Consider the following 23,671-nt stretch of genomic DNA (forward strand, 5'->3'; position numbering starts at 1 on the left):
CAGTTTACAAACTAAGTGTGGCGTTATTTGAAGGAACTAAGGTGAGATTTCACTACGTTACCTATGATTACTTGCTAGCAACTAAGAAGAGTTTTCTGTTTTTATGTGCCAATGCTGAACTGAGGAGTTTGATGTTGAATTTCGTGGTTAAAATGAAGTGACACATGTTGCGCTTTATGCTAAATGTTACAAAATATGTTAAAGCACAATAGGGTTGTATCACTAGATTCACGAGTAACTACTAGAAAACTATGTTAATCAATTTCTAAGAAGTCGGATGCCATTGAGCCGTGAGTTAAGATACTCTGCTTAATTGTGATTCTTATAGTTATAGTAGATACCAAATTTAATAAAGATATTATATATTTCAAGTATGATAAGGCAATACCATTTTCCTTATCTAATTTAGTGGAAGAGAACAACGAAAACCTGTTTCTATGTTGTTACAGTAATTGAAAGTATTAATTCATTTTCTACATTACCATGAGTCTTAATAGTTAAAATGAAGACCAAGAGTCATGCTTGATAATAAATACTGCAATCCTTTTTGTGCGGCTGAATCGTGAGGACTTGTGTTCATTTTCTGCATAGTCTTGTCTTCTATCATACTGAGAATATTTGCTGCAAAGGAGAAGATTACCTCATAGAGCATACGTTTAAGCATGGAAAGTGAAAAAGATCTCTGTTCTCATTGTGATGACTGGACAAGGTACCTAAGTCAACCAATTGTGAGATTGTGAATTTGGGTATGGTCATGTATTGCTGTAAAAGTGCCGTATCAAGAAATTTTCAAGTCTTAAAACAAATTTTATATTTTGAATCTTTTACTATGATACTACTATTACTCTTCCAACTTTTTAAAATGCAAAATTGTTAATTAAAGATTATAAACTGTGGACAGAAATTGTGTTTATAAATATTAGCTGGAAGTTGTGGACATTTTGAAGAAACTCGATGGTGCCAAAAAAAGATTTATAGCATCGTATTGCCTTATATAACTCTCCTATGTGGGGGCGAGATCTAAGTAACAACAGAGGAAAAGGGTAGATCACCTCACTGTTGTGCACTTGGAGCCACCTAATAAGGAATCTACATTAATATGCATGCTACGAACCCACTTGGACCCTATGAGAAATAGGGGCCATTGATTTGGATATTTCAGTTTTCACGAGCTTGCCTTAACAAAGGATACTTCTATATTTGCCTCTCTGTACGTTGAAGGCTCATGTGTTTTTGGGGTGGCGTTGGTTTGTAATTTGAAACGAAAATGTGCCAAAAATATGTGGATTGTATTAGTTGGTATTACACTTGGTTTGCTCACATGATTTCAAGGACGAGGGAGTGGTGCCTGTGGTACCGTGGGGTTTGTAGTCCTTGAACTTGTACGTGGTGTGTGTATACACGTGGGAATTGATAAATAATTAATGCTATGGAATATTAAAAAGCGAAATTGTACTGACCCAATGTAGTTGAAGTAGATGTTAGTGTACAGGGAAATTCCCTGAGGATATAAGGATAAGGGCATGCAATGATAATTTGGTTTTTGAGAAAGTGATGATGAGGTGGTGTATGTAAGACAAAATTGGTGCTGTAGCTTGACATTAATTATTAGATGGAAAGGGAAGATGGGGACCATTTTGTAATAGAAGTGGGTAGAGAATCGGGAAGTACATTTTGAATTAACATAGGTAGGAAGGAAAGTTATTTTCCAATATATGACAATATGACATGGATTCTATGATCAGTTATTCAATTCGGGACATCTAATTAACCATTATGGGTCAAAGAAACTCTGTCTCTAGACAAACTAACAAGGCCACAACATTGCAATAAAATTCAGTGATTACAATAAAAATTGAGCATTATTTACTATTATTGCTTGCTCAAATCAAACTTCAGAACTTATCAAAATGAGTCAAAAACAATTTTTTTTATTTGAATAAAAAAAGGTTCTTCATGCCTAATTCTAACCCTGATGTATTCGAGATTGACAACTGGTAATAGACTATAACTCTAATGTGCTTGATAAGCTGAGATTCGAGTTTTCCAAAAGTTAAGTAATGCTTCAATGCTACTGAGACACCATAAAATTAAAAATGATGGCTACTTGCAAAAGCTACTCTAATGAGAGTTAATGAGTGCTTTCAGATCATATTCTTTTGTAATATAAATCTGTTTTTTTTACCAATTAAACCAATTTCTCTTTTTTTTTTTGTTTTTTTTACCTATAAAATTCGGATAAAATTATCATCCCTACGAAGTACGGACTATTATTTATGGAGCTAAAGCACTCTAGCACAGGCCTAACAATCTATGTTATCAAATATCAATATCTACGATTCTACGTACCATGTGAATATAACATTATTTTTCATTAAAGAAAAACTATAAAAATTAAAAAGAAGACACTGAATTGTAGTAACTAAAACCATGCGAATAAATAATTAGCTAACGTATGAAAATGAAACACGTAAAGTGAAGTCCGAAAAAGACAAGCATCAGAATTCAGAAGCCATTCCTTGCCCTTTGTCTTTGATTATTTATCATATTTTGCAAACTACACCATTATTTTATTTATTTAGACCACGTATATTTTTTTACATAAAAACAATTATATTTGATCCGAATAATATTATCATGTGTAATAAAAAAAAAATCCCTTCAAGTATTTAACATATAAGCGTATCTAGCAACAAAGCTCTCACTCCGACCATTATTTTGTTTGAACAACATATATATAAAAAAAACTGTCCCATTAACTGCATATAAAATCCAATTTAAAGTAATACGCATTCTAATTTCCACTTTAATTAATATCCTTATTTTCTTTCCCTTCTCTCTTTTATTTTAGTTTTACTTTTCAAGAAAATACATAGATGCGCATGTATTTTTTTTAAAAAAATTTGCTAATCAATATTCTTAGGATATTAATTAAGAAATTAAAAGAAAAATATTTATTATATAAATTATAAGATAACGTAAAAAAAATTATGAACAACATAATTTTTTATTAAAATATTTCTATTTTTAAGTTTTTTAATCAATGCCCTTAAGACATTGTTTAAGATTTCCCTTATATAAAAGACATCAAAATTAAATTAAAAGCTAACCTTAGCTTATAGAGTAAACTATACCCTCATCCCTTGTGTTTTTTCAAATATACTCCTTTTTTTTATATTACTTTTATCCTCCTTATGTAAATATCATTAATTAATGTTAATTGAAATATGTAAACAGATGAAATTATCTTAACATCTTTATTACACTTGTACTCCTTGTATTTTTCTCAAATTGCACTCTTTCTTTTTTTACATTACTTTTATCCCTTTGTGTTAATATTATTAACTAACGTCAATTGAAATATGTGAATAAATAAAATTGTCCTAACATCTTTGTTAAATATTCAATAACAAATTAATAATTGACCATGTGAATAAACCTTTCTTAATGTAATAACAATTTTTTCTTTAATATTTGACTTTTACTTCATTGTTGATAATACTTGAAGAAGATACAGCTCTTAGTTGAGACATTATATTAAACACATAACCATAAAAAAAATATTTCAAAAAAAGGAGTTAAAAATACAAATGCAGGAGTAAAACACTAAATTTTGAAACAAAGGACCATATTCAATCAATAGACATTCCTGGGAATAAGTCCAACAAAAATGCACCAATAAAATAACCCAACACGCATAAAAAAAATTAAATTAAAAAAATATTAATACATGCGTACCAATAAGGTGAGTTCACATCCAATTAGAGAAAAAAAAATATTAAAATATTTAGGAGGGATAAGAAGTGTAATTTGAATTAAATAATTAAGAGATTTTTTTAGAAGAAAACAAAAAAAGAGTTTCAGATGCAATTTAAAAAAAAATATATATAATTTACTTTTAGCTCATAAATACCCTCACAAACCGTTGCCATTGCCCTGGACTCTCCTTCACCACTACCTCTCAATCTTATTCTAGCTTCTTCAACACATTCTCATTCATATACTCAAAAAACACCCTTCACTTCACTTAACAATTTTCCAAAATGCCAAACCCAACAACAACGACAAAAAAACCATCTCCTCTCTCTCTTCTCGCTCTTCACACATTGCACTTCTTGGTCCTATGTACCTGGTTCTCCACATCCTCAGCCAAAGCAACCTCCTACAACGTGGTGGACTTCGGGGCCAAACCCGACGGCGCGACGGACGCAACCGCGGCATTCCTAAGCGCGTGGAACAAAGCTTGTAGTTCGAACAAACCCGCAGGCATTCACGTGCCGCAAGGGAGGTTCCTGATAGCACGTGCCGTTACGTTCCATGGGCAATGTGCGAACCGTGCTATCTCCATAACCATTCGTGGAACCTTGGTGGCTCCTTCCCAATACACGTTCGTGGGGAATTCTTTGTATTGGTTGACCTTTGACCAAGTTAGTGGGGTTTCCATTCATGGTGGGGTGCTTGATGCCCGAGGCAGTTTCTTGTGGGATTGCAAGTACAAAGCCACCCCTAATTGCCCTATTGGAGCTGCGGTATGTTACATGCATGCACAAATTTTCCTTTCAACTCACACACACATCTATATATATGAATAAAAATAATTAACTATATACTAATCAAAAAAGTTTGTTTATATTATTAATCTCAACTAAAAAAATAAATTTATTTTTAAATCATTTTTCATGAATACAAAAGTCATTAAAAATAGAACTAGAATTAAATAAATGGTTGTTTAGAAATGATAATATTAAATAAAATTAATTAGATTTGTTTATATTTAAGTTTAATATATAAGATTTTTTTTTTTTGTTTATATATGAATCTAGAAGGAAGATATCATAATATCAATATCAATACTTGGGAACCAGTGGTAATCACTAATGCTTGCATGTTAAGGTAATTTAATCATATAACACTATAGATAAACTTCTTCGCATATGTAAGAGTAAAAAAAAAGAAAACAATTTTTTTATAAACCAACATTAACTTATGTTACAAAAAATAAACGTGAGAGTTTTTCCCATAAAAATGATTTTAATTTATATATAAGCTTATTGTAGCTTATGAAAAAAAAATATTAACTTCATTAACATTTTTATTGGTTTTAAGGTTTATAGAGAAATATGAAAAATTAATATTGCTTTTAATTTGGTTGTTTTCTTTTCGGTTAAGGACTTAGATGCAGTAAATGGGCTGTGGAAAATTTGGGGTATTAAGCGTCTTTTCAATGAGTATTAGCGACATGGTGGAAATAATGAAGAAGTGGAGAAAAGAAATCAGAAATAGTTCGAAAAAAATAAGAAATGATGTGTGAGTTTGGTATAATAGATGTATGGGATCGGAGGGAAGAAATTAATAAAGAGGATATGAGTCTAGCTAACTGTTGAGGAGAAATGAATAATGATTCTTTTTCTATCTTTTCTTTATTTTATTTTACTCATTCTTATTTTTTTACTTTTTTTTAAACCAAAATTTTTTATTTTGATCACTTTAAATTTATAATTATTTTCATTCACTTTATTTCTCTCTTCTATATCTTTATTTATCCTATTTTTCACTTTTATGCTAGCACGAATCTACATAGAAAGTAAGGGGGACAATTTTTCCCACAAACAATTTTTTTTACTTGAATATGTTAAATAATTTGTTATGCCTCCATAAAGCATAAGTATTACTCCCATAAAATATTCTTAAAAAATTAATTTGAAAAGTTTTAAAAATAAGCAAGAGAATAAATTCATACTAATTTTACCTATTTTAACCTTTTAACTTTTACTGTTCCCGATTTCTTTAATATATTTATAATAAAAACTTATATTGTTTTTTGTCTATAAAAATATTAGACTATTTCTAGATGGCGAGTAAGGAGGTTCAACGTAACAATGAGGTTATGAGATTCTCTCGGTCTCGGGTGATGTTTCTGTGTCAAGAGGTAGGTCCAGAAATTGAGTGTTTAGTTTTCTGGGAAATTGCAACTGTGTGGGATCCTGTCGGATGACAAGAATTTGTCATCCACTGAATAAAACTGAGAATTGAACGATTTTTTTTAGGTAATGGTTATTATGCATAGTTGACGTAACATATCTAACACTAAATGAAATAAAGACTATTTTTAAAAAATAAAGAATTAAAGCTTAAATGGTTATATTTAGAAAAAAAAATGTTAGCTAGTCACGTAAACAATAACTATAAGTTAGATTTTTTTTTTCTTGACCTATGGTTTATCAGAAAAAAATAGATTTAATTAATCTAAAAAAAATTATTTTTATAAGGATCAAAATCACATAATATTTAAAGGATTCAATCGTAACTTTAATATATTAATTACTTGTGTGATAAGACTTGACTATTACACATTGTTTGCTTATTTGTCTACAGGGTAATTAATTGATCAAAATTTTATAATAATGTTTTCTTTTTTCTGTTATTGTACAAGCAGACACTTGGGTTCACAAACTCTGAACACATTGTCATCACTGGGTTGACTTCTCTTAATAGTCAACTGGTTCACATACTGATCAATGCATGCCACAACGTGAAAATGCATGGAGTGAAGCTCATGGCTGATGGAAACAGCCCTAACACCGATGGCATCCACGTCAAATTCTCCACCGATGTCACCATCCTTGCACCTAGAATTCGAACTGGAGATGATTGCATCTCTGTTGGCCCTGGTTGTAGAAACTTGTGGGTTGAAGATGTTGCATGCGGACCTGGTCATGGGATAAGGTTTCTTTTGAAAATTTTATATGAATTTTATTGAAAAGTCTCATCCTTGCCTCAATTATTTAATTTGTTGGAAAGTTTTACTTAATGTGTGAATTAATTTTAAGATGAAATATAATAATGAGAGTGTTAATAATATATTTTATACGGTTAAATATGTTTTTGATTTCTATAAATTCTTATTTTTTAAATTTTAACTTCTGTACAAAAAATCATTCATTTTTAGTACATCCATGTAAGTTTAGGGTTTTTTAATTTTAGTCTTTTGCTCATTATAATTGCTATAAGTTTGCGTTATTTTAATTTTAATCATTGTAAGCACAGACTTATGGGAATTATAAATAAAAAATTAAAATTTTAAAGAGATTAAAATTGAAAAAGTACAAATTCACAATAACTAAAAATGAAAAAAAAAACTTATAAAACCAAAAATTGAAATATCGCCAACTTACTATGACTAAAATCAAATGAACTTACATTAACCAAAAATGAAAAAAGTACTAACGGGACCAAAAACATATTAAACCTATTTTGTATAACATTTGACATAGAGTGCTAATTTATTTATTGTTATTGTTCACTCAATTTTGCAACAGCATTGGAAGCTTAGGATGGGACTTGGACGAACCTGGTGTGAAAAATGTGACAGTTAGAAAAGCCACATTCTCTAAAACTCAAAATGGTTTTAGAATAAAGTCTTGGGGGAGGCCAAGCAGTGGATTTGTGGAGGATGTCCATTTTGAACATGCAACAATGTCTGATGTCCAAAACCCCATTATAATTGACCAACATTATTGCCCATTTCGCAATGGTTGCCCTAGTCAGGTGAGTTTTCTCCCAGGATATTTATTTTGCTTTATTTTTCTCTGTGAAAATTTTGCTTTAATTCAATCAGCCATAATTGACCCCGAGATGAATAAAATAGGTAGACCAAACTAATTTTTTTAGGTTTGATTATATTTTTGTTCTTCAATCATGATTTTATTTTTATTAGAATAAAAGTTATTGATTAAACGGACAGATATTCCAATCCTTGCATCAATATATATATATATATATATATATATATATATATATATATATATATAATTAATGATGTATTTTAATACATAATAAAAGGTTTGATAACCAATTATAAAAAGGAAAACATATTATCCTTCAAATTTAGTTCTAGGTCTTGGTTTCTCAATACATTACATTAAATAACTAAAGCAATCAATTCTTTCTGTTGGTTTTTCTTTATCAAAAACTTTCAAATCCTTAATTTTTTATTAAAAAAATTTACAAGTTGGATTGATTAAATAATCTTAAACTCTCTTTTGCTCAAAATTCATTAATCCAAACATTAAAATTCGACTATCATTCCAATACGAAAATCTTAAAATTTCCCGACTTCCTATATAATTATAAACTTTTTTAAATTTGTCTTACCTAATAAAACCACTTCTTATTTCAAGTGCTAACTATTTAAGCAAAAATAAAGATTTTATAATTTTAAACAGAAAAAATAAGACGTAATTATAATACTTAAATTCAACTAATTAAGTAACTTTTTGTTACTACACTAAATAATTGCTAAGAGATAGGAATCATATGTTAATTATAATATAAAAGGATCAAAAGTGTAATTCAACTTAATTTCTACAATCACCTTGCGAGTAAGACTTGGCGGACATTTACCTAATTAAATGAGATGTTAGACAATAGACACAGCTAGTATGAAAGTGACAACACATTAAATTTGAATTAAAGTATAAAACAAAATAACAAAGATTCAATTCTAATTTATAATTTATTGATGCCCGACCCCTTTGTCTTCTATCTTCTCAAGTGGTACTTGTGAGTGCGCTGCTGCAACTGCATGAGAATACATTAAAAATCTTTTATCTTCTTCTCTAGGACTACTGCAAAACCATGGAAACACATTAAAAATTTAAAACATAAAAATAAAGAACACAACCCTTGCCTATTTTTCAATCCCTCTCATAGCTAGATTTTTTTATTCTAAGTATATAGTTCCTTTTCAATTCTCTGCTATGCTGTTACTGAATCTTCATAGCTCTAGGCGGCCACTGAATTAATACTCATATTTTCCTCAATTTTTCTTCTTTAATTTGTGTTTTGATTATTGCGTTGGAGAAACTAAAAAAAAGAAAAGGCTTGTACCCGAATTCAAAATAACAAAAGTTGGAGTTGGTCTGTTTCATGCATTTAGGGCAATTAAAGATAGAATGTTTAACTGTATATTGACGAAACATAATTGCACAACTCAAATTCAAATCCTAGAGCAATATTAAGTAATAGTATTTTTTTTATAAATTCCCTCAAAAAAATTAATTTTTATAAATTAGAAATTTTGTTTTCCATTGGTAGTTTCAATTTCACAATAATATTTTCCATTGATTTTTTATGCCTTATCTATCAATTCATAATATCTCTAAACAAAAGAGCTTGACTATTTTGGAGAGGAATTGAAAGCAGTGAGAAGGTAAAAAGAGGAACGGGTTAGAAGTGAAAGAGAATGTGATAAGAGATTTTGAGGGTTTGGCTAGGTGTGAAAGACAAAAATGGAAACTAATTAAAACTAAGAGAGTTCGTATTTTTTTCATAAATTTTAGTTAATAGTATCTAAGATCAGTATGCTTAGAAAGTAAGTTGCTAGCCTTTCTTATCTATAAATTAGAATTAAGTCTTTGTTATTTTATTTGTATTTATTTAAAATTTTGATATGTTATTACTCTCTTGTTTGTTGTGTATAACATTTCACATTTAAGTTAAATGTTACTCCGAGCTTGATAGGGAACTTATATGATATGTTTTGTGGATTTGCATTCACAGGCCTCTGGGGTGAAGATAAGTGATATTTCATACAAAGACATTCATGGAACATCTGCAACGCAAGTTGCTGTGAAATTTGATTGTAGTTCTGAGCAGCCATGCGAAAGAATAACGTTGGAGGATATTAGATTCACTTACAAGATCAACAAAGCTCCCCAAGCTTTGTGTAATCACGCTGGTGGAACCACATTGGGTATAGTTCAACCGGTGAGTTGCTTCTAGGGCAAATGTTAGATATGGCTCTGAAATCTGAAATCTGGAGACAAAACTATATCATTTGCTAAAATTAAGATATATTGATTATGTGAGAATGTCAGTAACATATTTTTTAACATTCATATTTGCACATTATTGGTTGAAATTTATTAGAATTTTTTTTTAGGTTTCATTTTTATTTAAAGAACTTTACTTATGATTTTATAGTTTTTAATAAATTTTAATTAGTTATAGAAAATATGATAGCAAGTTTGTTAGAGGAGATATTATTGTATCATTTTAGATTATCCATATGATAAGTAATGACCAAAGGAAGGGAACTGCTTGGGGCACCCAACGGTACACCCAGCAGTTTACCGATATACGGTGAAGTTCATTGGTTTTTCGTTTCTAGAAAAAAAGAAGTGCGTATGTTTTGAATTTTTTAAAAAAATTATAAATTATTTAGAATTTTTTTATACATTTAATTTATTTAAATTTTTTTATAATTAAATAAATTTGATATTTAACTGAATATTGTATTTAGATGTTGGTTACAGTAATTAATAGTTAAACAAATTTGGTATTTAATTGAATGATATATTTACATGTTTATATATGTAAAAAAATATATTATTAGATCAAAATTAACTATAATAAGATCAAAAAATACATTAGTAGATTTATGTTAATAATGTATTCTTTTACATATATAAATTTTTATTAAACCTATGATTTTTATTTACAATTTATATATGTAAACAAATTAATTATTAGATAAAAATTAATTGTCACAAAATTTATTATATAAATTTACATGTACATTAAATATACATTAGAAATTTTAGTGTTATATGTAGAGATAATTAATTATTTTATAACATAATTAATCTATTAGCTCAGTTAGTTAGAACGTTATACTAATAACGCAAAAGTCATAGTTTGATTCTTGCTTGAACCATTAATTTTAAATTAATTCGTAAAACATATTTTTTTAAAAATCCTATGTGTCACATACGGATTGAAGCCCAATACGAATTGTTAATTCATAAGTCTCGTAGGGATTAGAGAAAGACAAAATTGAAATTTCACATGCTATGATAGTGTTCTAGCAAAAATGTTGGGTACCCAAAACAATTTTGCCAAAGGAATTGTTCTCGGTGTTTTCTGAAGTCATAGTCCTAGGAAAGACAACATGTGAAACAGTGAAAGTTTCTGTCATGGCTTTGCTGCTGCTTCTTCTTCTTTTTTTTTTTTTATAATTAGAAGTTGCTCGGCAAAGATGAGAAAAAAATGCTTGCCTGAGCTGAGCCTGTGGCGTTTGTAGCCCATTGAGCCGCATTGAAGATTAGGCATGCCTCTCAATTTGTATGGGCTTGTGCATAATATTTTTGCTGTTGCTTCCTGCACTTCCATTATTGATTCCTGCACTTCCCATTGCATTATGAAAAGCTCATTCCCAAATACAATTTGTATTCTGGAATGGACTTTCTATAATGCAATGGGAAGTGGAGGAAACAATAGTGAAAGTACAGGGAGTTTTACCCATGTTTTTTGACAATGTCTTGATTATATTTTACTTAAATTTGTCTCTTGATAAAATGATTTACAGTTTAGAATGTATTTATTATCTTTATAGTTCAGCTTTCATGATAGCGGATAAAACTTAAGGACACTAAAGAATGTGTTTGAAGGAGTGTTAAAAAGTATGTTTCTATTACTCTTCTTAAAAAGTTGTTTTAAGGATGTACGAAAAGTAATTTATTTTTTAAAAAAATTATTAAGTAAAAAGTAATTTATTTTAAAGGTTTAGGAATGATACGTGATGGTTGTATCTTGGATCACATGTACTCTATCTTCCTAGCTTGCACAGAGTACTCTTTACATTGGATCACATGTATTCTACCTTTAATCGCTCTCAATCGATTAAAATGTATCAAAAATGATGAAACCGAGTATGTTATCTGCTTTCTAAAAAAGTTGAAGGCAACCGTTTGAGGCACCCAGTATTTTGGGACACCATCAATTTTTTAAAATGTCAAAAATATTCTTTTTGATTACAAATAGAAGGTTTGGTTTTTCATTTTTGCAGCACCTTTTTTCCACAAAATCTTACACCCTTAGTGTAAGTTGTTTTCGTTAATTTCAGTTAGTCTATTTTTTTGAGCCTTTTTTGTCATTGGTGATGTATGTGCGTTGTTCAAGAGGATACAGTGAAAATTGATGATTATTCGTCGGAGAAGAAGAGTTACGTAAAATTTTTTTTAGAAACATATGAGTTATGGATCATCAATCCTTATGGCCATACGGATAACAATCCATAAGTTTTAAATTTTTTAAATAGTAAATAAAATTTTTTGAATTATATATTTAATTTGTTTTGTAGTGTAATTTTTTAATAATTTTAGCAATTTTAAAAATATTGATTTGGTGATATTATTTTACAGTGGTATAAAAAAATAAAAATATGTATTTAGTAATTAGATTGGTAAAAAAGGAATCTTTTTAAAAATTGCTAAAACTAACCTTAGATTGCTAAAGAATTAATTTAGTAATTAGATTGGTAAAAGTAATATTAGATTGCTAAAATAATTTTGTGTATACTGAATTATGTATTTTAATGTTTATTATGGTTATTAATAATTAAATTTTAAATTTTGTTTTCAATATTTTTTATAACTACCAAATTTAATATATTTTTAAATTTGATTTGAACCATTATCTTAAACTAAAAATCTTATCATATTTTAAATTTTGGTTCAATATTTTTTATAACTACCAAATTTAATATATTTTTAAATTTGATTTCAAACATTATATTAAACTAACAATCTTATCATATCTTAAATTTGAGTTTCAATATTTTTTATAATTATCAAATTTAATATATTTTTAAATTTGATTTCAATCATTATCTTAAACTAACAATCTTATCATATTTTAAATTTTAAATTTTGGTTTCAATATTTTTTATAACTACCAAATTTAATATATTTTTAAATTTGATTTCAATCATTATCTTAAGCTAACAATTTTATCATATTTTAAATTTTGGTTTCATAATTTTTTATAACTAACAAATTTATTGTACAATTAAAAATTGTTTTAATATTTTTATAACAAATTTTAATTATTTAAAATTTTCGTTTAAATATTTTTTTAACTAAAAAATTTAAATTATTTTTAATTATGATTTCAATATTTGTTATAAGTAACAAATTTAATATCTTTTAAATGTTTGTTTCGATTTTTTTTAAGTTAAACAAATATAATATAACAATATTGAAAATTAATTGTTTCACTAGTTTAATCTTAATTTTAGCCATCTAATATAATCTAATCTTTGTTTTAGCAATCTAATCTTAGTAATAACTAATATATTTTTTTTATAAATAAAATCAATACTTAACATATAAATTAGAAAAAATTATAAAATTTCACTAACATTACAAAACAATATTACATTACGAAATAATTTAAATAATAATTGACAAATATATATTTAAAATGTAAACAAAAATTTTGAAAAACCAAATTTAGAAAAAAAAATTATTCAATAAAAAAAACTATACAGATCTGCAATCTGTATGGGTTAATCCGTATGAGGTTTTTCCAAAAAAATATTATTTTTGTCTGCGACATTGCTTCAAACAACAACATCAAACCAATGTTAACAACATCCAAAACAATACAATCATTCATTCAAAAAGGCAACAATAACAACAACGAATGAGTAGCAACACAATGCACAAAAAATAAGTATGATAAGGCCAACAACAAAGGATCAGGAGCCACCAACAAGAAAAATCACAAACGAAGGACCAACACCCACGAAAGAAGAAGAAGAAGAATAAGCACCAAAGAGTGAAATGACAAAGGAAAGAGGAAGAAGAAGAACTACAACCGCACAGGAAGTGGAGAAAGAAGAAAAGAAGAAAAACGAAAACGACGAATGAACAAAAACAACGGCCAAAGTTGAATGACCAGTGCAATCAACCAACTACCTACACACTCCACCAACTAAACTAACCCCAATTTTCAGCAAGTACACCGAACATGTGTGCCCCTTTATTTCTTTGTTTACTATTTCAGATAGGGTATGCTAAAGTGATCAATGGTTTACTCTTTACCTTCTACACAAACATGCAACATCAATCAATTCTTACTTTTTAATTCAATCCCAATGTACAAATTCTCTCACACCTCCTGATTGATCTTTGGCACTTTGGTTGGACCATTCTCCTACCAATGTAATAGATAGACATTGTGCCACTTTTACATATATCAAATACAATGTAGAATTTAATTTGTGAATCACATCACCTAACCAAACAAACCAACCACCCCTGCCCCACCTGTAATACCAAAGCACATCAACCAATATTTGATCTTATCCACATAGACATTTGGTTGGACCATTCTTCTACCAATGTAATAGATAGACATTGTGCCACTTTTCCATATATCAAATACAATGTAGAATTTAATTTGTGAATCACATGACCTAACCAAACAAACCAACGTCCCCTGCCCCACCTGTAATACCAAAGCACATCAACCAATATTTGATGTTATCCACATAGACATACTGGGCCCCTTACCATTTATCAATGCTCATCAGTATTTGCTTACCATTGTAGATAATTTGGTTGTTTCCTATGAAATATTAGGAATCATAAAATAATGTTTTTCATCGTTACATTCTAATAATATATTCTATTATAATCTTTTTACTATTTTATACATAAGGCGATTAACCTGAGAAAGATAAGATTTGTTAACAAAAATAATGTAATTTTTTTAAATGAAGAAAAATTTGCAAAATTTGAAAATGGAAATATAATACAAGATGTTCTCGTGCTTAAAAATGTAGACTCATTTATAATATAAAGGTGGGAAAATGTAGCTCTTTCAGTTAAAAAAGAAATGTTATATTGATCGATAATTTTGTTACCAATTTTATGGTCATTTTCCAAAGACGATTCGAATCTGTCAGAGGACAAGACCCAAATCTGTTTGCAATTGAATCAAAATAACTAGTGATTTACAGAAAACAGTTGCGGCAAGGAATGGAACTGATCATCCAATGAACATGGTGCATCAAAACCCCTGATAAGACCTTCAACTGAAGCCCAACAAAATGCTTACAAATATATTATTTTTAGAGTTATACTTCCAAGAGTAATCGCCGCTAATCAGAACAAGATACAGTCTTCAACACAAGAGAAGCTTTTTCACAATTTTTCTGGTATATTTATGAACTTTCTTCATCTACAAGGATAATAGAATCATTGCCGATTCCAAGGTCCATAAGAGATGAAGTGTCATTGTCAAGCAGCATGGGAAATGGAGAACCCTGCAAGTATAAAGACATGTAACTAAATCAAGAAAGGATATTCCTTTTTTTCTTTGTGCAGAAATGATGCTCACTGCATAGTTTCTTTACTTACAAAAATTTCTTGAGAGAAATAATCAAGTATGTTTTTGCATCAATCAGGGTAGATTAAAATGATTTTTTAAGACTCTCTTGAGTTTCTGCTTCTCATTTAAGAAATTTTGAATCAGGCAAACATGATGCTAAATAACACATCTTATTCCTAATAAAAACAAACCTCTTCTGGAAGATATAATTTTAGCTTCATGGACGTCAGCTTAAAAAAGCTTTCGCAGAGAAATTTCAGCTTACCAACCTGAGAAAAACAAGGTAATCAGAAGGAATCTTGTCAGACTGAACATTCATTACTAGAGTAGTATTGATATTCAACTGTAGTTGTTGCTGGCAGCTTCTTTGTCAATGATGGCTTCTCACCCATGGATGCTCCAACACAATTCAGAGTAATTGCTGCATTAATCTCTATATCAAAATTAAAGCTATTGCAAGTTCAGAAAAAGAAGTCAATGCTCAAACTTAACATCCATAGTCCATACACAATAATCCTGAGCTGATTGTTTGTGGGACAGTAGCTCCAATTGAAGGTCTTTCATCCTCAATTCCATGAATTTTCTTAAGCTCTAAAAACCTGTAATGAAGTGCACCAGTATATTCTCAAAATGTTGTTCACCATGAGATAGAATTTAATTGATAATCCCATCTAGATCCAGTTTCAATTCAAGTCTATAGTAACAGAACTCTTCTGACATGTGTTCTGTGCAAAAAAAAAAGTGACCATTTAAGAAAGCATTGTAAAGCAGAAAAGATTCTATTGAAACAATCTTAAAGGACTCTTGGTGAGCACTAAGTGTGTCTCACATTAGAACGGTCTTTGTTAGACCCTTATTAAGTTTCTGGTAAAAACAAAGAGGCAAAAGTTGTGTCTATGCAACATGCAGTCCATTGGTTCTCCAGGTTGGAGCAATATGCTCACGTCCTCAAAGGTGTCTCTCTTTACCTGAGCTTTTTTGAGTTTTTTCTTGTTACTTGCTATATCATTATTTTAGATACCTAGAACAGGTCATGCAAGTGGCCATCTAGTGCTGAAAATGTTGTCACAAAATGGCAGTGAAATCAACATACAAGTTTATATAATGACACTACTCAATATCATATGGATATTATTTGATTGTTGCCGAGTAAAAGCTGAAGGAAGCTCAGTATTAGAAACTACAGCAAAGGAATCATTTTCTTTCAATTTTTAACTGTTGACAAATTAAACCTATTTTATAGCAAGGTTTCCTTCACAGTAGCTTGAACATATCTCCCAATTACTTGGGAAAACATTCAACCAAGAAGGCATTCTGTGCTTTTTGTTAGCAGACCACATGAACTATACATTGGACAGTGGAAAGCCATAGAGATCACAATCACAAGTAAACTCATAAAAAGATAAAACAAAATAAAATAAAATAAACCTCACTAAATATGACTCAATCACTCCAAATATTTTCACAATGTTGATGAATATTAAATATTAGTATAAATAGAGGTACATGGATATTTGTATCACAATACCTAAGAACTGAAGGTGTAAAACCTAGGTTTCCTTTCTTCCTCATAGTTCTATGATTCCTATTGATTGAATTCCCAATCAAGCTTTTTCACTAGACTCAACCAACATTTTTAACCCAATTTCAAAATCCAAATATCTTGAAGGACCTGAACCGTTATTACATATTTGTTCCTTTAATTCCATCAAAACCCAGAGTTATTGTTTTATAAATGCATATTCATCATCCAGCTTTCAATAGCCATCACAACACATACTGAACATTAAAGCTAGAGCAAAGGTTTCAAATACTATTTGCCGGTATGAATTTACCTGGGATGCTATTTGATTTCTTCAGGACTAGCATGCAACTTTGAGACCACAAGCCGAGCATACCTGCAAAAGAATTTAAATAATCTTTAAGAATAGAAAGATGACGTTGCTTCATACTAAACTCTAATTAGATGTAAACCTTTGAACTCTCAACCTAAAAGGTAAGCATGGTTGAAAAAGCTCACATATCTCATGTATAAAGATTGACAGAATACAAAAAGGGTCTAATAGCCAGTCCTTAAAGAGGAATCTAACCACAAAAGTATTATTTCTTAATAGTGAATGCAAGAAACATATTAAATTATTTCTCACACAACAATCCTTGATTTAAGAATTATTTGTGTGACCCAATGATAAAAAATCTGAATATTGCATGCTTATGGAGTAATCAGCTTCAAACACTTCTAGGTATATGCAGCAGTGGTATTGGTACAGGAAACTACAAGTTGATCATAGAAAGGTTCTGGAGGCTGCATTTGTCATTAGCAGGGTTCTTACACAACTTGCAGGTGTAGGTTGGATCAATTTTATGTCTTATTCCATCATCTGCGTACAGTTTTGGCTGGGTATTCTGTATTTGTGATGTTTGCTGTGTATTATCTGTCCCCGTGAGAATAAAGATTATTTGGGTTTCTATAGTTGCAGCTGCTAATGTGAGACATGGACAAGAAAGAAAAGCAAGCTAACTGAGACAAGTTCTAGGAAGGAGACACCCTAAAAAATGGAGTTAATGGATAATTGATCGAAAGTTAATGGATAGAAGCAATTAGATTCCATGAAATAGAATTATCTAGCAATACAAGGCATATGACCAGCTTTGGAAAGGAGAGGCATCCCACAAATGACCCACAATCCAAGAAGGAGATGGCACCTTTAACACACAATGCTAAGAAGGTCATTCATCTCTGACCCAATGGAATGACAAGGATAGGAATGGAATTTCACTGAATTGCACGGTGGCAAACAAGCCAGGTCTCCAATGAATTATTTAGTCCAAATAAGCATAAACTTAATATCAAAACCAAACAATTAGAGAACACAGGAGCAACGCATAAGTTCGAATAATCTCTGCAAACATATACTAGCAGGTGGAATTGAACATCCATAAGATAAACTCAAGAACAACACTAATAAAAAAGCTTAGATAAAATACATGACAAAACAATACACAGAAATGATGACCATAAAGGATGCTTCAGACTTTCAATTGCCAAAACGGTATATATAAAGCACAGAATTTTGAGAAGAACATACCTAATCTCAGAGTCCTTCCTTTCACGAGGAGTAACCTGAAAGGTAAAACAGATACGAATACATTACATTTGGTTAAGGAGTATATAAAATAAGCAAATAAACAACAGAGATATCTTCTGTCATACCTCACTTCCATTTAATATCTGAACTTTTGCTAAACGGGCAATCAAAACAAATCTTGGAACTCCACCTCTTCCAGAATCAGTAATTGGGTTGTCAGAAAGCCTGATATCCTTCATTGTTATTGAACATAAATAATTAGAATAGAATCTACCATCTGTAAAAACCTGCTCTAAAATAAACCAGTGGAAAAGAAAAACAAAGAGAATGGGGAAAAAAGAAACATTAAGAAAGAATGGTCCATATGGAGATGGACAAAGATAAGTCATATCATAAGCAAGTTAATTTCTCTCAATTTGCTTAAGCATATGTGGCACAACACACACACACACACAAAGGGAAAAACTGAGTCATTGCCAAGTAGAGTACAGTAAAGAACAAATATTTGCAACTGTCCATTTGAAATGAACTGGTTCAAACTATTTTGGGGGGCTTCTTCATGGTGCTCAGTAATGGATTTTTCAAAGAGGTTCCGATGTTGGATATGCAAAGAGATTAGCAAGCTTTGCTTTGTTTGTATGTCTTTCTACTGGTTCCTGGTTTCTACTTTTCTTGTTTTTCTTAAGAGGACATCCCATCCTCTTCTCCAGTAGATCAGTATTCTCCACCATAAAGTAAACTGCAGTAACAAGTCATAGTGATATGGCTCGATAGTAATTAGCTAGTTTCAATAGTTATGTTTGGGCTTTTAAAGTGTTAGAGGTAAAGAATTAGCTTAAATAGGAGAGGGTATAAGAGGAGGGATTTTGATTTGCTATCATTTTGGAACTAAGCATTGGCTCTGTCGTAGGTAGGGGAAATCCTTGGAACAATAATTCTCTCCTTTGTTCTTTGTAATTCATTCACCAATAACAGAATCCTTCTTTCCTTTATCTTTTCTCTGTTTTCTCACTCATCTCTCTGAAATATCATGCCATGAGCCAACTATCTCAAAAGCTTAAGTTGTTGGGTGAAGACACATGAATGATATCATTCTTTTAAGTACTTATTGAGAGGTTTATCCAAACAAAGTCATAGCAGGCAACAGTCCTAGATTCATCATTACAGATGCAGCAAAGCATCCATGCCATGATTATAAATAAAATACGCAAGTATAATCAACACTTCAAGTATAAACCTTACCACCAAATTAGGAAACAAGTTTAATGAGTCAACAGAGGCCAGATCACCAATGTTGTTATTAGCTGTATGATGAATTGAAAGACTTCAGCTGGTATCCACAATCCAGATTGCATTGCAGTATGTTGAAAATGATACTTATCAAGAGGAAAAGCATAATATTACCCAATAGAAGGCAGTGTAAGTTTTGAAAGGGTTTATAGCACGTAACTTCTGATTCATACCGCCCACCGTTATCAGGATAAAAGAGAGAACTCAAGCAATTCCTGTTTAAGTAAAGCTTCTCCAAACTGAAAACAAAATATACCAAATACAAATAAATCAAATTGACAGACTCACCAACAAATTAACCAAAAGCAGAGGCACTGTTCTAGGGAAGGCAAAACAGAAACAAGAAAGAAACTAAATACTTATGGCCAGTTCTAAGATACAATCAGTTCCAGTGATACCGGTACCACCTGTGACTTTTAACCACATTTCACCATCATGCTAACTGCTCTCATAGGGAGAAAAACGAGAAATTGTGTGAACGTATCCGTGTGTCTTGACTACACAGCAGAGGATCTTATTTACAATTAGAGTCATACATACAGTGGATAGCGGGTACATAATTATACAGCTCATAATATCCCTAAATACAATATTTCCCGATCTACACAATATATTACATAATTACAAGATTCCTAACATTAACACCAACCACTCACAATAAGTAGTTAACTGAAATGGTAATGACTTAACTAAATTGTTAAGTAGTTAGATCAAGTCATAACTGATAATTTTATGTTTAATCAACATGGAAACAGATTTGGTTGTTAAAGTTAGAAAGTTAAGATAGCATCAGTTCCAACTGGACTCAGCACTGTATTCTAGAACTAAACAAAATTTTGTCTTTACCAACCATCTTAGCTGAGACAGCTTCATGATTTCCTTCCATTCATCTATACAATTATCTTCCAAATTCAACAGCTGCAAATAATGAAATCCCTGAACTGTAGAGGATGAACTGGGCAGAACAGAAAAGGAAAATTAGAGGGCTTAAAAATGCTAGTAATTATATTATAAAGTTTTTTAGACTTAGTGAACAGAAAAAGAGAGAGAAAAATATAGAGAAAGGGAACTAATATTATTGAATCTGAAAGTTAGTTACAAAGTTAGTTACAAAGGAGTATTTACTAATAGCCTAATACTACTGAAGTGCTGTTAGCTTTTGCTAACACCCCTTGCAAACTGTTTTCACAGTTATTTACAAATACTCTAATAAAGTTGATCATATATTGTAGAGCAACATAAAAATCAATCATGAAAGAGAAAAACCTAGTACAAATGGATTATTTCCATCTTAGAAAAAAAATTAAAATTTATTCCATATTTTAATGTCAAAACTGATATTATTGTAGGACATCAAAGTGGTCAGTCAGTCAGATAAGAGAAAACACATTCAACAAAACATCTCAATGTGCAACAGCTCTTATAAACTGAGAAGTACTGAAGATAATACCATCACTCGAGGAAATCTAGTGGCGTGGTGAACCAAAATGGGAGAAAGGGTAGGCCAGTTCTTCAGATGCCCCAAAATGAACATCTTGAGGTACTTAAAAGATTGTGACATTCCAATGTTTATTAAACTGCTCTCCATGTTAGCCAGTAGGCTATTTGGGGGAAGACATATATTCCTACAGCTTCTAACATATTTAGCAAGCCTATTGAATCAAAGACAACATACCAGTGTTCTGCTTATATTGTTTGCCATTATATGTAGCTCTTCAATTGTTGTCAATGATTGTCTAAGCAGCTCAACTTGCCCAATTCAAAAGAAAATATTTAGCAAATCCTATTTATACATTAGGCAAATTTATGCTAGAAACACAAGTCGACAAAAGATAGAGGGAACCTGCTCCCAATCTACACCAGTATTATTTAAAACCACAACTTTGATGTTTTTCAGTAATGGAAGCTCTGATTTATACGGTGACATTAAGTTGTTAGATAAGTTGATTGTCCTCAGAGCAGGTAACTGTTCACAAATTGTGCCAACATCCTGCAAAGAGATCAATTGAAAAAAAAATGGCAAGTACCCTCAATCAATCACTAACAAAATAGTTGGCCATACAAAATAAGTAAAAGGGGAATTTTCACGTTATTAGTGTAGCATTTTTTTAATAGAAAAAGGTGATAAAAGAAAAAAGAGGGCAAGGACTACTATGCTCATAACAAGATATTCTCCATAGAAAAACATATCAAGTTTTTGCACAAGTTTGAGAAAGCTTATCTCCCACAAAGTAATTGTATTTTTTTTCTCTTCAAAAGTTCTATTAGGAAGCTTGTAAAAAGAAAGTTATTATTTGTCCAAAATAAGTTGAATCAAACACAAAACCATCAAAGTTCTTGGTAAAATTTGCATGGTATGTTGAAGACAAAAAAAAAAGAAAGAAAAAAGGTAAACAAGAAGCTGCAGCAGTAGCCAGGATTGAAAACTAGCAAAAACCTGGTGGCAGAAGATACCTTCCACTCCAAAAGAAGGTTCCCAGTCAGGTCAAGTTCTTTTATATCTATCAACAAAAAAAGGTGGTTAAAGTGCAAGGATCATGAAGATATCAAAAAAGAGAAAATTGCAAGGGAACTCATTACCTATATTGAAATTGCTTACAGGATGGAAGAAGATATCAAATAAACAAAGTTTCCAATTATAACTTAAGGTATAAGCAACTAATTCACTGATACTGCAATTTTATCCCAAAAAATAAAACAGAATCACTGATATCACTAGGTTGACGTGCATTCATCTTGATATTAGCAAAGAAATGGAAGTGTTCTAGAATCAAGCTTACTTGGCACTGTATTATTAATGTGAGATGGGATTCCAGGGGAACTAATGCCCATATATGACAATGATACACTGGTTAACTTCTCAAATCGACTTAGCTTATCATAAACTTTATCTTTACCCAAAAGTTGAACAGATACTCGCTGGTTGCTTGTTGAAAGGACATACATATCATCTGCACAAACAAAAGAAGAAAAATTACATATTATTTTCCAGGTTTTGTCAGTGTAATGCATACAAAAATAATTGTACAGAAGAGAGACTAGAATGCAAAAAATTATTTTTGAATGGATGGTGTAAAATTTTGAATAGAATAATGGATACCTTCTCCATTCTTAGCCCAAAAGAAAAAATGAAAATATTACTGACAGAACATAAATTGGTCTCAAGGCTTCATATGAAATCAACTTCCTAACAGTTTGGAAATAGATATATCAATAGGCAGGAAGAGTATACAGTTCAAAATTCAAAATGAGTAATTTGCCAGGTGTACATTTCTCAAGAGGATTTTCTCTACCACTATTGTCTCTACTTTGCATAATTTTGAGAATTTATATTAGTAAAGTATACTTACAAAATTATAGCACTAATTAAAATCCTGCACCATGCAACCAATTTCACAGTGGTTTACAATAGAACCTAGCATTAAACTAAATGGTATCCTCCCACATGTACTCACATATTCAAGACATGTCAACCTCCTCCACCCAAACCCAACAAAGAATGAAACAACAAAAGAAAACAAATGCAGTAATAGTTTGGTAACAGGGCTAGAGAAAATAACTCAACTACAGTGAGTTGACTTCTTTTCTTTCATCCCAAAAATTAAAATGAAATCATTTTCATTCTCACACATGGACCCAAAATATAAACGTTTTAACTACAAATGAATTTAAGCCAGAGATATACCCTCTTCATCTTCATCTTTTGTAGATTCACTTTTATATCTACTTTCAAGAGCTTCCAGCAACGAAATCCCTTGGTTCAGATTGTGGGCACGAACAAATGACCCTGATCTTTCTGACTTTGCATGAAAGTACTGGACACCATTGATGGATCCATCGTGTTTGCCTTCTCCGTTGTCCCAGTCAACTCCAACCCATGTGTCTGAATAGCCTTCTACAGGCCCCACATACTTAACTGTACCGATTCTCCGTGAGTCACCAGATGCATGTACTTGTTAGTAGGAATGAAAGAAATGGAAGATAAATGAAAAATAGTTTTAGAATTCATTCATTCATTAAAGTATTACAAAGTTGATATATTTATATAAAGATAGAAAATAATTAACTTGAATAACCAACACTAACTTACTCAAATAATTTCTAGTAACTATAAC

At 30.6% G+C, this 23,671-nt stretch overlaps 1 protein-coding gene and 1 pseudogene across 2 annotated transcripts; one reads left to right on the top strand and one right to left on the bottom strand.

Annotated features, from left to right (window-relative positions):
• Window positions 1-3,907: 3,907 nt before the first annotated feature.
• On the top strand, window positions 3,908-9,948 carry LOC100785701 (polygalacturonase). The gene is made up of 4 exons (XM_003547268.5): window positions 3,908-4,529; window positions 6,437-6,726; window positions 7,320-7,548; window positions 9,562-9,948. The coding sequence occupies exons 1-4, from the start codon at window positions 4,044-4,046 to the stop codon at window positions 9,781-9,783; spliced, it is 1,227 nt and encodes a 408-aa protein (XP_003547316.1). The 5' UTR covers window positions 3,908-4,043; the 3' UTR covers window positions 9,784-9,948.
• Window positions 9,949-14,671: 4,723 nt separating this feature from the next.
• On the bottom strand, window positions 14,672-23,512 carry LOC100786218 (tubulin-folding cofactor E-like; annotated as a pseudogene). Its single transcript, XR_005888865.1, has 15 exons — window positions 23,242-23,512; window positions 22,337-22,507; window positions 22,011-22,057; window positions 21,399-21,546; window positions 21,232-21,305; window positions 20,407-20,525; window positions 19,671-19,795; window positions 19,509-19,570; window positions 18,392-18,499; window positions 18,267-18,301; window positions 17,013-17,075; window positions 15,685-15,776; window positions 15,522-15,598; window positions 15,369-15,446; window positions 14,672-15,112 (listed from the first exon to the last, which is right to left on the bottom strand). The product of XR_005888865.1 is annotated as a tubulin-folding cofactor E-like (transcript).
• Window positions 23,513-23,671: the final 159 nt, after the last annotated feature.

The sequence above is a fragment of the Glycine max genome, chromosome 15, assembly GCF_000004515.6.
Source record: "Glycine max cultivar Williams 82 chromosome 15, Glycine_max_v4.0, whole genome shotgun sequence".
Taxonomy (NCBI): domain Eukaryota; kingdom Viridiplantae; phylum Streptophyta; class Magnoliopsida; order Fabales; family Fabaceae; genus Glycine; species Glycine max.